Source organism: Myotis yumanensis, unplaced genomic scaffold, assembly GCF_028538775.1.
Source record: "Myotis yumanensis isolate MYYU_CA2020_CCGP unplaced genomic scaffold, mMyoYum1.0.hap1 SCAF_1, whole genome shotgun sequence".
NCBI classification, from domain to species: Eukaryota; Metazoa; Chordata; class Mammalia; order Chiroptera; family Vespertilionidae; genus Myotis; species Myotis yumanensis.
The window spans coordinates 59,451,801-59,469,444 of record NW_027223752.1 but is presented as its reverse complement, the minus strand read 5'-3'; the positions used below and the strand labels follow the sequence as shown (position 1 = coordinate 59,469,444).

Here is a 17,644-nt window from a genome sequence, read left to right as displayed (position 1 = left end):
CAGCATCAAAGCATTTTTTCCTATTATATTTCTATACTGAGGTCAATGTTTTAGTTGAAGTTACTGTAAATCCAATCGGAGGGACTCAAGCTAATTCAGCTTGAAAGCTGGGGGAGAGGGGATTAAATCTTATCTTTCTTAATAAGAATTGGTGGCAGTGGTGTAGAGCCTGCATAATCTACTTCTGTTAAAACACATCCTCAGGAGAGTTTAGCAAAACTCTTAACATGAAATCAGCACTATTTTTTTTAAAACACCGGGTTTATAAACATCAGGATACACAATTAATTATTAGCAGAGCCAGACATCTATTTGTAAAGTTATACTTTCAGACACAATGACAACCTTCAAAGCAGCACAACTATCCTGAATTGCCCAGTCTCAGACAAAGTAACTTATTTTTCTAGGCTCTTAAAAATAGTACTGGTTCAAATGATCACATAGATTTAAGATCTCCCACTCTCCAAAAGCAGATCCCCCTAAGGTTCACGACTAAAGTATGAATTCTTAAAAGTACCAAGTTAAATAAAGGCCAAGCTTTAAAATTTTTTTCTCAATGACTTAAATGGTTCTCTTGCAATGTGATTGGACATAAGTCTTATAAAAATAATAAAAACATCATTTATTGGCCATTTACTTAAAACTACAATGACACTATGTTGTTCAACATCCATCCCCCTATTTTTCCAGCTACCCATTTTTTGTTTGTTTGTTTGTATGTTTGTTTGTTTTGTTAACCCTCACCGGGGAGGATAGTTTTCCATTGACTTTTAGGGAGAGTGGAAGAGAGAGAGAAAAACAAGAAAAACAATGATGTGAGAGAAACACATTGATTGCCTCCTGCATGCTCCCCGGCCAGGGCCTGGGCCAGGGAGGAGCCTGCAACCGTGCAATCGAACCCAAGACCCTTTGGTCCACAGGTTGACACTCTATCCACTGAGCCAAACTGGCTAGGGCCAGCTACCCATTTTTACAGATAGGACAAGGATCAGGATAACTAAATGATTAGGCTAAAGCTGGCTTTTTTTTGCCAAGGGCTATTTAGATATTTATATAACATTATTCATGGGCCATACAAAAGTATTAACTTAAAAATTAGCCTGCTACATTTGGTCCAACATTTAATTAACTCACCCCTAATGCCTTGCATGGCCAGACCAAATGATTTCTCAGGCCTTATACAGCCCATGGGCCGGACGTTCCCCACCCCTAGTCTAAAGTCATATAAGTCACCAGCAATGGAGAAGAAATTAACGCCTGGCTCTCCTTTTTGTTATTCTTTCTGCTTTTCCACAGCAGCTCCCAACAACTCAATAAAAAATACAGCAGCACTAAGAAGATTTACCAAATATTGGCAGTTATCAATTTCATAATGTCTTTATGAAATGACTACAAGAACTCAAGAACATTAAAATTCTATTTTGACATAGATACTATTTTCCTAATTATTAGAGAAAATGTGCATTCTCCTCTTATTTTGAACTAACTGATGATTTGCTCTACTCTAAATGTTTGGGGGTTTTTTGGAGCAGAACACAGGATACCATATGTTGGTTCAGTTAGCCTTGCTCAGCATTAGAGCCACTTCGTCAAAGATTCCACTTCCTCTTTCATCCATCTCAACTTGCCAGTTGGGCCACCAGTGATTACTGGCCTCTACAGGTGGTAAATTACAGGTAGCAACATTCATAACTTTTCCTGGCATAAATAACTAACCAAAACAGAAGTACATACAAAGAGTGATATCTTGGGAAAGATGGAAGACTATGAAATCCCTGCCCACTACTAATAAGTAATCTAAGACAATATTTCAATAATAACCAGTCAAAAATTTCCCTGCAACTTTCTATATGCTAATTAATATACTTCAGTGTCTACTTATTTTCCCTTTAGTCACCCCTTGATGCCCTCTCAAGACGCCACTATCTTTACAACGTTATCTGCAGGAAGCTAAATTGCTTCTGCCCAAAATAAGTCTATGGTGCCATTGAATTAGCTGAAAAGATTTCTGTTAATCATTCACCTAACGAATCACCTACCACACAGCAAATGTTATTCTCTGGGCTGTTAATCACATACAGTTTTACTTCTCTCCATGCAGAGCATCACAATAGATGTTCTTTAACATTTACCACACATGGAGATTTCTCATATCTTTTCAACCATGGTGTCCATCACATCAAGAAAATAAAAGGTGCTGCATAATCAGGGTTAAATGAAATTTGCATTTACTCTTAGACTAGATATCCCCCCTAAAAGAGCTAAAATATTAAAATCAAAATGAATGGAACTACAGAAGGGTGGACTCTTAATAATTTTCAATGTACCATGAGTATGAAAAAAGGGTAAAGAGACAATATCACTCCAACTCAGACAAAGACCCAAACACATTTTTTAAAAAATCTAGCTTCCTTGGCAATACTTAAAAATAGTAAATGCTTCTCTAATAAATACATTTAGCAGTGTTAATACCAAGTAAAATATCAAGCAAAAGACAGAAACTGTTAAAATGACTAATGACTACCGTATGACTTGGAAATAAGTTCTCTATTATTTTCAGAAACATCAGTGGTTCTCAACCAGGGCTGATTTTTGCCTCCAAAACACTTTTTTTTTTTTTGGTTGTTAAAACTGAGATGAGGCACCTGGTATGTCGAGGCTAGGGATGCTGCTACGCTGCACCCAACGGTCTCCACAATGAAGAACTGCTATCCCCACATGTCATCTGCACCAAGGTTGAGAAACTCAGAAAATGTAATCCACAGGAAATATTTTTTTCTTTCTTTATGTTACTTTATTTTATTATTATTTGGGGGGAGGGGGGATAAGTGTTGGTGGAGTAGAAAACCCATTCTTAGCAGTACTAAAAATATTACAAAACAATAAAAAGGCTATTTTGGAGGAATATTCCAAAAGAATAAAATTGATTTAGAGAAAGTAGTCTATATAAAGCAGAATCATTTTTTTAAAAACCCTCATAGTGTTCTAAATAGGAATTACTGTAGTTTCACAAAGTGAAATTTTTTAAAAAATTTCCTTTCCAAAGAACTAAACCCAGTGAGGATACAAGTTTGAAACCAGAACCCTGAACAATGATTGCATTCTCCAACAGTCAATTAATCGAGCCATTATAAAAGCAGCTTACAAAATATAGATATATAAACCCAAGAAAAGGGCAAACCCTCCAGAAACTGAGAAAACAAACACTTTTAATTCATGCCTTCTGCTCAGTCTATAAGAATTTGACTTTTAAAGCTCATCAAAAGCAGTTTTGGAGAATCAGAGGTTAAAGAAAAGAAACAGGGAATATAAAAGTCAGGAAAGTATTTGTCAGATTAGTGTCAGAAACCTTTGTGAGGATGATGCCTTTATCCTCTGCAATACATATCCCTACAGCAATTCACTTGGCTTCAGAATTACAGCCACTGAAGGTAATTTGGTACATTTTTACTGTTTTTTGCACGTCACCATTGTCAACTCTTGACTGTGAGCTTATTTTGTGCAGAATACCATGTGAGAGCAACTGCCAATATTGCTGCAATGATTACAACTGTGTCTTCTTCCTCTCTTAATTACCAAGATTTAAATAACCTTAAAAAATGCTTCTATAAAAAGTTTGGACACTACAAACTCCCAGAAGTATTAAAATAGTGCTGACAATGAAAGCTTAATCTGGGGTACAATTTTTAGGATTTCTCTTAAAAAAAAAAAAATCATAGTGGCTTCAAGTATGACCCTCAACAAACTGACTCACTCAACACTATTGATTATTTTTCATATAAATGCTAATTGTCAGGCCCTGGCCAGGTAGTTCATTTGTTTAGACTATCCTCCCCATATGCCAAGGTTGTGGGTTCAATCTCAAGTCACAGCACATATAAGAATCAACCAATGGCCCTAACCGGTTTGGCTCAGTGGATAGAGCATCAGCCTGCGGACTCAAGGGTCCCAAGGTTCCATTCCGGTCAAGGGCATGTACCTTGGTTGTGGGCACATGCCCTGTGGGGAGTGTGCAGGAGGCAGCTGATCGATGTTTCTAACTCTCTATCCCTCTCCCTTCCTCTCTGTAAAAAATCAATAAAATATATTTTTAAAAAAGAATCAACCAATGAATGCATAAATAAGTGGATCAACAAATTGATGTTTCTCTCTCTCTCACTCTCGCTCTACCTTCCCCCCTCTCTAAAATCAATTTTAAAAATTAAATAGTAATTTCCAGTTTAAAAGCTGAAAGTAATCAATCCTGAGTGACTATGCTTATGACGGATAAACATCATCTCTCAAATTTGTAGTCAAGAATATTAGTGAGGGATTTCAAAAAAGTAACTTCAAATGCATTTATTTATTAATTGAAAAACTCCTTCAACCTAAAACCCTGGTTAAAAGATTTGTTTTTTGCTATTCTTTTAAATTGCTCTGGACTTCATCAATAGGCCCAGCTGTTAAACTCAGGAGCAATGATATCATATCCCTGGGCAAACAACTGCTCTAAGTGAGACTCTTTCTCTAGAATCATCAGCGATAGTTGACAAAAAGAGGGACATACCAAATGCCCTTCCAAAATTCCATTAAAAAGCTGGACAGAAACAAAATAAACAAATATATATATAAATATATATATATAAACAAATATATATATAATAAATATATATAATAAACAAATATATATAAGATATACACACACACACACACACACATATATAGTTATAACTCCACCCCCAGTGGATTTTGCTTTGTTAAAAAATAAAATTTCCAACAACTGTGATAAACAGTAAGATAGTGTTACACATTTCTGAAGATGAGAAATGATCCTCACTAATCAACTGCAAAGTGGGAAAAACTGGTTCCATTACCCAGTGATTATCAGGTACCTGATAAACCTTTTAAGTAGACAGACTCTAAGAACCAAGTGTCATTGTAAATAAGACTGCAGAACCATAAGTGCTTTTACTTCCCTGAATTAGCTTAGGCAGTTTTAAGATGGTCAGTTTTTAAGTTAAACATGTACTTTTGAACCATACCCCCTCTCTTTCAAGATAATTTTTCTTGGATCCCAGAAAGCTGAACCTTACCTACAGTATTGCTAAATTGATGTCTCTAAATACCTCAGCTCTGTCTTACTTTTCCAAAATCAAATGACCTTTTACTTTTGTGTTAGTGCTCTTGAATGAAGGCATGATTTGAGGTGAACATGCACACAGGAAACATTCTGTCCTTTTCAGTATGTACAAATCTCAATAAAAAAGTGACAATGTAGCAAAATCTTGGCTCCAAGATCATTAATAAAATTCAAAATTTTGACTAACAGTCTTATAGCTTTTATCTTTCTCCTTTCAATATACTACCCACCCTCTTTCTTTTTAATACGAATCTTTAATAAATGTTTTTAATATATTTTAACTTCACATTTCAAGATTAACTTTGGGCTATAATTTATATATTACTCTTTAAGATAGAAACCACACTCACAGAACAGTTTTCCATTAATCTCATTCAAAAAAATAAAATTCACGTTTAATCTCAATTTAAACTGAATGACAAACATTTTATTCATAAACAATCGACATCCTTTTAAAGTTATAGAAATGGACACCCCCCCCCAAACAAAACAAAACAAAACAAAAAAACAACAACAACTTTAGGAATGCCAAAACGAATCCCAACTTTTTGAAGAAAAAAAAAAATCCATCATCAGGTTAAAATTCCTATGGTCTTCCAGCTACAAATAAATGCTCACTTAAAAAATTATTTTCCATCCAAGTGAACAGTCCTGAAAAACCTACAAAATATAAGCCAGCTTTATGTTCTCTTTCCCTCTACCCTAAAACTTCAATTTCCACCTTTTATGGAAAGGAAATAAACAACTAGCTTCCTGTTCAATCACTAGCTTACAGCCAGCCTTTTACACATCACAGAACACAGCCCGCCTCCTCCTTTACTTCTCTCAAATGTCTCTTATCTTAATTTAAACGTGTTGAAATATGAGACCGTTTCACCACACTAATGCTTTCTTATGAAATTTATCTTACTTCAGCATTGAGAATTCAAGAAACATCAGGATGTCCATACGTTATTTCTTACTTCTAAAACATTAGAAGCTCGTGAAGACTTCGCACCCATGGAAGTGAAATTTTGATTTGCCAAAAGTTTAAAATATGGAAATTTATAGGAAACAGTTTAATCTTGTGTTCTTACTATTGTATACAACCAGAAAAAAGGGTCTCCCACCTCACTCCCCTTTCTGTTCCAATTACATGAAAATGTAAAACAGCTAAACCGGCTATCAATAAAAAAGGATTACCTTCCTTTAAAACAACAACAACTAAATATTACTTTAACCCTATACTTTCCTTTAAAAATGGGATGCCTTAGATAAACTAAATGAGACAGATTCTTTTGTGCTTGGATGAACAACAGGAAAGCAAAGCCTCCAGGCCTTTGGGGAGGAACCATGTCCCTGAAGCAGGCTCTGATGTGCTTGGGAGATAAGGCTCCACAGTGACACTTAAGGAAAGGCCTGTTCGCATCTGAATTTCTGCATTCCTCAAGAACAATTCGTGGCAATAGCTAACTTTGCAGAAGAGCTACATGAAAGCTTTGGCCAATGAATGAGGGTCATCTGCTCTTTATCACAAGGGTAAACCTCATCCTGGCCAGTTTCTAACCTTTTAACCCTGTGAATTCCTAATTTACACATGAATAATGGAATTCTTGCCTAGAGTGCAACTTTCAGCTTCTAGTTCCTAAGTTCAGAAACCAAGACTTGATTGCCTGTGTGTTAAAACTCTAAAACTTGCCCAGATTAAAGTTTTAGATTTCCAGGTGCTGTATTATTACACCTCTGAAGCAATGCTTGCTGACAAAATCATTGACCAGAAAAGAAAAAGAACATACTTGCACCCTGCTGCTATCAATAACTAGGAGAGAACTAGGTTAAAACACACACACACACAAATCCAGAATGTCCACTTAATGCCTATTCTCTTCCTGTTTAATATGTATTATAGCTTTACCCTGAACACAGGATAAAGTCATTTGAGCCTACACCATTGGGCTTGGCTTCTTAGATATCAGAACTATTTGGTGAGTTCGGAATCTCTAAGAAACCTCGTATTTCTAAAGAAAAATCTAAACCCACTATGCATTTCTTATTTTAAATCTATAATGCTAAATGCAATTTCTTAGCAAAATATCTCCTCAGAGTTAAATAAAATGTACGCATATGAAAAGAGGGGTCCTTATAACTGACTAAGGTTGATATTTAATAGCAAAGCAATGTTCTCAACAGTTCCATTGGAAAGTTTTTGGCATTTACAATATGAAAACTACTTCACAGGAACCTTCAAAATGACTCACAGGTAATTAAATATTTAGTATAAATTTTTATAAAGATACTAAAAAAAATCCAATACTAACATGTGTTTTGCTGTTACTAACATTTATTACACTGTTCAGACTATGAAATCTGAAAGCTCTGTGTGCGTTCATAGTATTTCTGGGTACCGGTCAGGCTTCCAAGGAGGTCCTGGAAATAATTTGTGGTCATGACAAATGCCTCATCTTCTCAAGGCCCACCCACCCCCCTCCACCTATCCATCTTGTCCTTCTTCTCTCCGGCAAGGTAATACCAGTTACAGTTTCTGGGTTTGAAAACACAAGATTTCTCAAACCCGGTAAAAAAGAAAAATAACAGCTCTCTAAAAACAATTCTACATTAGACAAAAGTTAAATGAAGAGAACATAATAGAAAAAGCATACTCTCCTGAGAACAGTACTGCACAGAAAAACCATTACTCAGCAACAACACAAATAATTACTGGCCAATGATTACAGCAAACAAAGAAATTCTCTCAGGTTTATGCTATTCTTGGGGGGAGAGGACTAGAATTGGAAACTTCTCTACTTTTCTGGCATATTTCAATATAAAAATATCTTTGCTTGCAATTTATTTCCTACAATTATTGTATAAATAAAATAAACTGCTAAATGAATCGGACATTAATATGGCCATAGACAGTTACAATAAGATCACCTAGGAAACCCCTGCCAATAGCTCCCTAAATTTCAACTGTGTAGTCTTTGAAGAAACTATTTCCTAAAGATTATGCCTTCATGTCAAGAGCTCCCTGTTCCTATCGTTCATCTTTTAAATGATCAGTTTGAAAGTATAGTGCAGAATCTATTTTTTGTGGATCAACAAAAGCATGTTAAGTAGGATGCCTGTACAACTTTTTAAAAGGTACAGTTGTGTGGTTGTTTTTTTAAGATTTAAATGGTCTATTATAATGCTGAGTGCTGTGCTGCAGTGTGTGATCACCTGAAGAGGTGGAAAGCCTCAGTGGGAACAAGGAGTACCCTATCTTGGACCTATCTTTACACCCACCCAACAGTCATCAGGTCAACCTCCAAGCAATGGATCTCCTGGACAGATGGTTGATCTGATGGGGCTGTTAATACAAAGGAAATCATTAGACAGCAAACTTTATGACAACTGGAAAAAGGTGAGCAGATCTGGTTTAAGTCCATTAGGCATAATATGGAAATGGCCTTAATCTCTTTCTCTCTCAGCAGGAAAAGACTAGGAATACTTCAAAGGCTTGAGCGTTACTGACCAATGCCCTCGCTTACAATTAAAAGCAACATGGGTGATCTTAAAGTGGTCAGAGCAATGGAAGGTTGAGCTATAAGAAAGATTTAGCACTCCAGATTTACAAAGCAGAAAGATTTGCTGGTAATTTTTAAAATTCAATTATTCTTTTACAAAAGATTCGATTTTTAGGACTGTTGTTGTGTTAGCCAAACTTTCACTCTCAACTCTCCTCACCGAGAAACACTTCAAATTTACATAAAGCCACCTCTACAGGTTTTGGTGTTCTAAACCTAATTTAACTTTTGTACTCAATCACTCCAGTTGAATTTACATTCCCTCCCCCCTCAGATTTTTCTGCATGCCTTTTGTTGGCATCAACTAATAGCTCCAGGAAAATTCCTAATGTTTGTATGACTTTAAGATTAGCATATAAATGAGCTGAAAAAATAATCAGAATAGAGCAATGAAAAAATGTAAAACAATCAAGAACTTAAACACTTACTTGATAAGGTCAGATGAGCTTTTTGACTAAGAATGGCTCCATATTTGTTCATTGCCAAGCACTGATAAAATCCTTCATCCGACTGCTCTCCTCGCTTGCCTTCCACCTCACTGATGTATAAAGAGCCGTTAGACAGAACCTGGATCCGTTTATTTTCAGACACTTTTGCTCCATTTTTCAACCATGTGACCTTAATAGGAATTTCTCCATGAGCCTGGCAATCTAACATGACTGGGTCCTTTCTCGTGACAGTTACATCCTGTGGTTCGTTTACAAAAAACAGTTCGCTAAAGCACCACATTCCTATAATGAAAAGGGGGAAAGGTATGTCCAGAATTATAGGTATAACATCATTTCTTAACACACAATTGTAAAACACATATTCAGGGTGTACTAAGACAAAGTTTAACAAAGCATATTAGTTAACTCCCAAGCATCTTAATAAACCATCTAAGTTTCAGCAAGCCTTTTCAACAAATCAGAAATATCACCTTTTACAACATCTCCACTAAAAGCATGGGGAAGATTTCCATAACGCCTATGCCTTGGAAGAATTCTGTTCTCAAGTTTCTTGCTAGAGTTTCAAAATCATCAGAACTCCTGAGCACAAGCTGTTTGCTACTTTTACAAGCTTGTCAAAAAGATCTTGAACAGAGTAAGTCGTAAAAGTCTAATTTTACAAGAAATCATTAGCAAAACTCCAACTCTGTGAACAAGCAAGTTTATTTCCTTGCCCCTTGAAGTGTTTTTGGAGCCCTGGCACCTACCCCTTTGAGAAGAGCGTTTATCTTTTGTGACAAATTACAAGTTTGCATTTTTACATCTGCCCTTTCACAGCAAGGCCTCTGTCTCCTCTCCTGGAAAGAGACCCATTTACTTAATGTCTCCAGAGTCAGGTAGATATTTAAAGGACAGACAAGTTGACTTTGAAAAGTTGGTAACTCTTGCTGCTTGTACTCAGTGGGTGATCGGATTAGGAAACTTTTATTCCATTTTTTTTTTTTTTGGAACTGCCAACTGTTGGGAAAAAATGCGTGACTAATTGGTCCTTACTGTCTAATAGGGATAAGAGATTGCTTAATCAACCAGTACGCTTTTTATCAGAGCAGAGGAAGGTTTTATCCTAGGTATACAGATTGCCCTCTCTCCCCTCCAGGATCCTAGGACCACCTAATACCCTGTCACCTCTTGCATTCAATGCAAAGGCTAAAAGTCTTGCATAAGGACTGCCCCCGCCGCCGCCGCCCCCCCCCCCCCCCCCCCAGCAGAACGTTAGGGGTTCGGAGGAAACGTCTCATCTTCCTCCTGATTGTTTTGAACCCCTGAGTACAAATCTCCGGGATTGGTCTCTGTCTCTGAGCGGGGCCGGTCCGCGGGAACCTCCCACCCTGGTCACGCTCCCACACCCAGGCTGACAACTGCTAATGTGCGCCCAGGGCGCAGCGAGCGACCCTAACTGCCCCGCGCGCTGGAGGGCCACTCCGGAAGGCGCCCATTGTGTTTGCGAGTCAGATCTCACTTTGATCCTTTTCTCATGCTAACAGAAAACTAACTCCTCCAGAAAAAAAGAAAAAGGAAAAAAAAAAAAAAGTAAGTCCGCGGTTTGTAACCTGCAGATAAATAAAACCACCCATTCGCCTGAACACTTCTCCCACCCCCAACCACCGCATCCACTTTACACTTTTTATCTCTTTTGAGGATAACCGACACAGACACAAAAGAAAAATCAGTTCATCCAAAGTTGGCGCACGGCTAACCTGGAGTTTGGAGGGTTTATTCAGGGTCGCACACCCCTCAGGCCCTGCCCCAAAATACCTGGCTGCGAGCAGTAACTCCTATTTAGACGCCTCCCCTCTCGGGTTCGGGTCCCTTTATCCCCTCGGGGACACAAATCCGCCACGCTACTTCGAACCCTCTTCTTTTTCCAGTTCCACCCCTCCCGTCTCCCCCTACCGCTCCATCCATCCGGATGCTGGAAAGTGGGGGCTCTAGGGGTGCCGACCTGGGCGCTGAGTGTACCTTTTCTCTCCCCCTCCACCAACCCCCCAAAACGTGGGGGAGTCCCCACTGCAAAGCCAGATAGCCTAGCGGAACCCCGGCGCCCCCTGCGTGGTGAGTCCGCCACTGAGGAAACAATATAAATAAAGCCACGTGCGGCCGCGGCGGGCAGGCGGGCGGCGCGGGGGCCGGGCGGGCTGCAGAGGCGAGGACGCAGCCGGAGCGCGGACAATGGCGCGAGGAGGAAGGGGCGCGAGTGGACAGCGGGCGCCCCGCGCCGCAGCCCGCGCCCAGGGGCAGCGCCGTGGGAGGAGCGTGCGCTGGGAGAGGCTCCCCCAGCCCTGCCCGCGCCCCCCGGCCCCTCGCGCCTCCAGCCCCCGCTCCCGACCGGCGGCAGGGAAGAGACCGGGACCGGGGGTCAGCGCCACCGCGGAGGCCCCCGCCGCCCCCGCCACGCAGCCCTCGCCCCCTCCGCCCAGCCCACTCGCGCCCCCCAGGCGCGGAAGCGCAGAAGGACGCGCGCCCACCTGGAACGGAGCCGAGGAGCAGCAGGAGCGCGCGGAGCAGCAGCATCCCCGGCGGCCGCGGCCGGGCGAGGGGTCGCAGAGAAGGCGCCATTCAGCGGGGCTGCACGGGCATGCTCCCCGCCGCCCCGCCGCCGTCGTCCGCCCCCGGCCCCCGCCTCCGCAGCTCCCCGCGCGCGGCTGGACGCGTGCAGCCTGGGCTTCCCGCTCGGGCACCGGCGTGGCGCGGCGCGGCCCGGCTCGCCCCGGTCTCGGTCTGTCGCTGCGGCGAGGCCGGCGCACGGACACCCGCTCGCAGGAGGCGGGGGACCCGGAGAGTCCGGCCTGGGGGCGGAGTGAGGCGGCGGCTGGGGGGCGGGGGCGCGGAGTGGACAGCACCGCCGCTGCCGGCCCGCGGACTACTTTCTACATCTGGCCCCTGGTCTGGGCACCGCGAAGTCGGCGCGGCCGGCGGAGGGAGACGCTGGGGTGGAGGGGAGGGGGGTGCCGTGGCGACAGGGTCGCGGCCGGGGAGGGGGGCGGGCCGCGCCGGACAATGCACCTGGGGGTCAAGCCCCGGCTGAGGGTCTCCGGCCCGCGTCCCCGCCCCCTCTGCCTCGCCGCCACCGTCGAGGGCTGAGCCACAAAGGCCGAGCCTCCCGGCCAGCCTGCCCCCGGGGCCCCTCTCCCGCCGGCTTGTTTAGGATTCAGGGAAGGAGGGGGCGGGGTGGGGGAGGGATGGTGTTGAGAGACGGGGAAAGGCCGGAGACTTCTCCCCTGATGGCCCCTGCCCATCCCCCCGCTGCTCTCTCACGCTGGGGCCCTGTGGAGGGAACTGGCCGTTTCCCACTTCAGAGATTTGTCCGCGAGACTGGAGGCATCCCCGGGCGATAAGCCCCACGTGTGGGGACAGTTCTTAGCCTCCTTGCCCCCATCAGAGGCAGCGCTGATTAAAAGCATCTCCTGCGAGCCCTGAAGCGAAGCATTATCTTTTGGGGAGATGTTTTATTCTCTCTCGAGTCAGTCCAAGTTCTGTGAGTCGTGAGAACTGTGCATACAAAAGACCCTGTCCTAAGAGTTGGAGATTCTCAGACTCTCTGGGCGACTAGGTCTGGGCAACTAGGCTTTGTTAGCCTGACCACCTGGTCAGAGGTAAAAGTGACTGGGGAAGACATAAGTGTTGTGAATTTGTTCACATCTCTTAAAATCAGGCATAACAAGAGCACTGAGAAGGTACATTTTACAAATGTAATCCGATGGCCAAACATGTGGATCATAGCGTTACAAGTGGATTAGCAAATGGCACAGGAATCTATAAATCTATGGCACATGATGAGGGTACAGGCTAAAAGCTCACCTTAAGGAAAAGTGCTGGCAGAAAGCTAGTTTTTGTCACTAAGACAAAATCCTCCTTATGAAAAAAAAAAATGTGTGTGTGTGGGGGGGCGGGGGTCAACAGTTTTAGAACATCTGCTAGAAGGGCAGCACTACCCTTGCTGGAAGCTCACTGTAAAAAGGATCAGTCTACTAAACGGTTTCTGCTTAACTGCATGGAAGACAGTAAAATCTTGGCTCTATTGCCTCCAAAGTCTTACTTAAAATTTACATGAATTTAAACTATTTTTAAGCATCAGAATAAAGGTTCTTTAGAAGTAATCAAATGAAACGTTTACAAGGATGTTTTAAATACCTGATAAGTCAAGTTTACACGAAATTATATTCCTGGGTGCCACTAAACTGGGTTTTTAAAAACTGTATGACATTCTTTTACCTCTTGACTCCCCCTTCTCCCTGTTCCCTTTCAGTCGACCCAAATGCTCATATTTTCTGGATAAGAATGGCTAGTAAGATGCTCTTTTGCTCTCTTTCTTGAATAAATAAGAAGCATAAAGGCTGGAGGAGGGGAGGGATGCGCTAACAGCAAGGGAAGAACTTTTTTTTTTTTAACCTGCCACTTTGTCTTTTCTTTAACATTTCAATTAATTGTAGGAGACTTTGATTCTAATGCAATGGCTTTGGACCTTGAGTTGCACAGGGGAAGAAGACAGCATTGCATCTAACATGAAATAAAATAACATGTGTAACATAAATAATATATAATGTAATGTGACTTAACAAACTTTTCTGATGTATTTACTGTCCCATGTTGGGCAGCAAAAACCTTATTCTGGTGATGTAATTATTAAATGTGTAGTATACCCAAGATCACTCATTGTAAATGGTAACAGGGAAATAGAATCCCACACCTTCCGATTTGTTTTTTGCTTTTGCTTTTCCTACTGTGATCTTTCTGTTCTTTATATTTAAATAATTTAATTTAAACTTCTCTTTTTCTTCCCTTCCTTTCTTTTTTTCTAAACACCTATTACTTTTGGCTTCAGAATTTATGGCATACTTCTTTAAGTAACACAGTACATGTCTTCTCGGACAATTACATTTCCTTTCATGTACAATACCTCTCTTATATGATGTAGTAGCTGCATACGCCACTTCGAGGCTTGTTTCCCGGTTCTCGAATGCTCCACACTGAGGTAACCACACTGAGGTGGTTAAGAACATGGATTTTGGTGTCTGTCAGACTACAGTTCAAATTTCAGTGTGACATAGACAAGTTATTATGCCCTCAAAATTTTTCTATTTAATTGCAACAAGTATAATAGCAATAGCTGCTGTGACATAATATAATGCTTGGAAAGTACCTGGTGCAAGCTCTATAAATAGGAACCATCATAATTCAGTAAGTAAATATCCCCAATAGTGACAAATCTTTATCCTTTCAGAGTTGGCTTAATTTTTAAATATTCAAGTTTTTAAGAGTCAATTCTGATTGGTGGCTACGCTGATGACTTCTTTGAATAGTCCCTGAACTAGTCCTGAAAGGGGTAGAAGTGCCTGGGTGTTTAAACTCCCAAACTTGCCCCCTCGAAGGATAAATCTCATTGAGATAACTACCTAAGCTCTATTTTGTTTTTATATTCTAAAACAAGGACAATTATTTTCAGGCTGAAAAGAGGAGAGCCTATATAGCTTTTTAAAAGAGCTGAAATCTGAGGGTAGGTTGCGGCGGGGGGGGCGGGGGGAGGAATTGGGTTCTGTTAAATAAATTCACGTCTCCTGGCACAACTTTGGGCGGGGAAAGTCACATAATTTTACCCATCAAATTATGGAGCTGTACTAAATGATCTTCAAGCATTATGACCCCTAAACATTAATTACCTGGTTTTATGGATTGAGAAAACGCAGCATAAGTCTGGAGTTGTTTGTTTTCATTTAACAAATATTTATTGAGATCCTACTATGTTGGTTAGAAGGCCAGGCCCTGGATGAGGATCACATGCTATGATCATCACGTAATTCCAGAAAGTACTCACTGATGAGCTATCAGAATGTTGCCACCAGAAACATTCTGAAAAGGTTTAACTTTAAAAAGGGTGGTAATTTTTCATGAGTTGAAAAAGGATGCAGCTGCTGTGGAAAACAGTATGGAGATTCCTCAAAAAATTAAAAATAGAACTACAGTCCCACTTCTGGGTAAATATCCAAAATAATTTAAAAGATAGTATCTTAAAGAGGTACTTGCACATCTATGTTGATTGCAACCTTATTCACAATAGCCAAATTGTGGAAACAACCTAAATGTTCATCAACAGATGAATGGGTAAGAAAAGGAAATATTATTTAGCCCTAAAAGAGAATGAAGTCCTGTTGTATGCTAGCTACAACATGAATGATCCTTGAGGACCTTATGTTGTGAAATAAGTCGGTCACAAAAAGACAAGTAATGCATGATTCCACTAATATGAGGTATCTAAAGTAATCAAACTCATAGAAACAGAAAGTGTAATGGTGGTTGCCGGGGAGTTGTGGTTCAAGGGTATGGCATTTCAGTTATGCAAGACGAAAAAAGTTCCACATGGAACAGACTGACATATCTCAGAACAGGGGTAGAGATGGGAAGAGATTAACCAAAGAACTTACATACATACTAGAGGCCCGATGCACGAAATTCATGCAAGGGCCTTGGCCCTGGCCTCTGCCCGCTGTGGCCAGAGGCCTCTGCTGCCTCTGCCGCGGCCCCCACCTGCTGTGGCTTTGTCTGGAAGGAAGGATGTCTGGAAGGATGTCTGGTCTAATTAGCATATTATGCTTTTACTAGAGGACCCGTGCACAAATTTGTACACGGGTGGGGTCCCTCGGCCTGGCCGGTGATCAGGGCTGATTGGGGCCAATCGGGGCTGGCCAGCCAGGGAGAGGGACCATGGGAGGTTGGCCAGCCACAGGAGGTTGGCTGTGGGAATGCACTGACCACCAGGGGGCAGCTCCTGCTTTGAGCATCTGCCCCTGGTGGTCAGTGCACATCATAGCAACTGGTCGTTTGGTCAACTGATCGTAATGGTCGCTTAGGCTTTTATGTATATAGATTATTATAGATATGCATAGCCAAGGACACAGACAATAGTGTGGTGAAGGCAGGAGCTGGGAGGAGGGGGGCTAAGGGAGGGGAGGAATTTTGAGAGATATCTGTAATACTCCTCAGCAATATTTTTAAAAAGAAAAAAGTTTTACAGATCTGTTGTACAATAATTTGGATATGGTTAACAATACTGTAATGTATACTTAAAATTGTTAAGAGTAAATTTATATTGTGTGTTGTTTTACCACAGTTTTTAAAAAGTGGATTGTAAATCCATAGGAAAAGCAGTGATGGTAATAACAAGGCAGAAACCCATGTTTGCTAAGAATACATAGACCAGTGCTTGCTTCGGCAGCCCATATACTAAAATTGGAATGATACATAGATTAGCAAGGATGACATGCAAATTCGTGAAGTGTTTCATATTTTTGCCTGGGTTGTGGGCTTGATCCCTAGTGTGGGGTGTGCAGGAGGCAGCCGATCAATGATTCTCTCTCATCCCTCTCCCTTTCTCTCTGAAATCAATAAAAAATATTTTTTTACAAAAAGAAAGAAAAAGAATACATAGATCAGGGTAGTTCAAGGAAAATGGAAAAGCAAACACATTTTTATTTCAACAAGACAGTTGAGTCCTGACCGGTGGTTCAATGGTTAGAATGTTGGCCCATGAACCGAAGGGTCACGGGTTTAATTCTGGTCAAAGACACATACCTGGGTTGCAGGTTCCCCGCCCTGGTTGGGACATGTGTGGGAGGCAACCAATTGATGTGGCTTTCTCATCTCGATGTTTCTCTCTCTGTTCTCTCTCCTCTTCCCCCCTCCCTTCCACTCTCTCTAACATCAATGGGAAAAAATATCCTCCATGAGGATTAACAACAAAAATTTGACCACGCACAGCTCATGATATTCTTATGAAGAAATATTGATTGGATGTTAAAGGGATTATGCAAGATAACATTTGTTTGAAGCATCTCCTCACCCTCACTCCTATGTTGCCAAGTTTCTCTCTGAAATCTTTTGAAATCTGTTCTCCACTCAGTTTCTCCTGTTACTGCCCATGTTCCTGTTCTTAGTACCTCTCACCAGAGCCATTGCATTAGAATAGGCTCTCAACACATTTCCCCAAAATCGTGCAATCTTTCCATCTCTGATTCATTTTTATTGCTACTACAAGGTTAATTTGTCTGTGATTAAGTTTTTCTTTTGATCAGAAATTTTCACTGCCCCCTCATTTGCCTGTAAAATGCCAAAGTATTAATTAAACAACTAAACTCCATAATTCTAATGGCGCCCTAATCTGACCCCAATCTACAATTACAAATTTTTAGTCAATTTTTTCCTATATATATTCAACACTCGGGCCAAAGTGAACCATCCATGGTGATAGCTGAACAGCACTTGGATTGCTCTAACTCTGAGCCTTTTGCAGGAGATTTTCTCTAATCCTAGACTACATTCCTTGTTCTTCACCCTCACACTATCTACATTTTCTGGGGCAGTAGAGATGTTATTTTGTCTGAAACCTTACAATATTTTTGTGGTACATAACTTATGCATATTTTAAAATATATATCTTTATTGATTTCAAAAAGGAAGGGAGAGGGAGAGATAGAAGCGTCAATGATGAGAGAGATCAT

The 17,644-nt window shown here is 41.2% G+C and overlaps 1 protein-coding gene and 1 pseudogene across 1 annotated transcript in view; one reads left to right on the top strand and one right to left on the bottom strand.

The window, feature by feature from the left end:
• Positions 1 to 11,708, bottom strand: part of PRTG (protogenin) — a 124,574-nt gene extending 112,866 nt beyond the window's left edge. Inside the window, exons 1-2 of the mRNA XM_070404461.1 lie at positions 11,618 to 11,708; positions 9,093 to 9,395 (exon numbers count right to left, since the gene is read on the bottom strand). Of these exons, the coding sequence (XP_070260562.1) occupies positions 9,093 to 9,395; positions 11,618 to 11,708 (394 nt within the window). The remainder of the gene's footprint in view (positions 1 to 9,092; positions 9,396 to 11,617) is intronic.
• A 4,638-nt stretch (positions 11,709 to 16,346) lies between these two features.
• Positions 16,347 to 16,437, top strand: LOC139000533 (U6 spliceosomal RNA; annotated as a pseudogene).
• Positions 16,438 to 17,644: the final 1,207 nt, after the last annotated feature.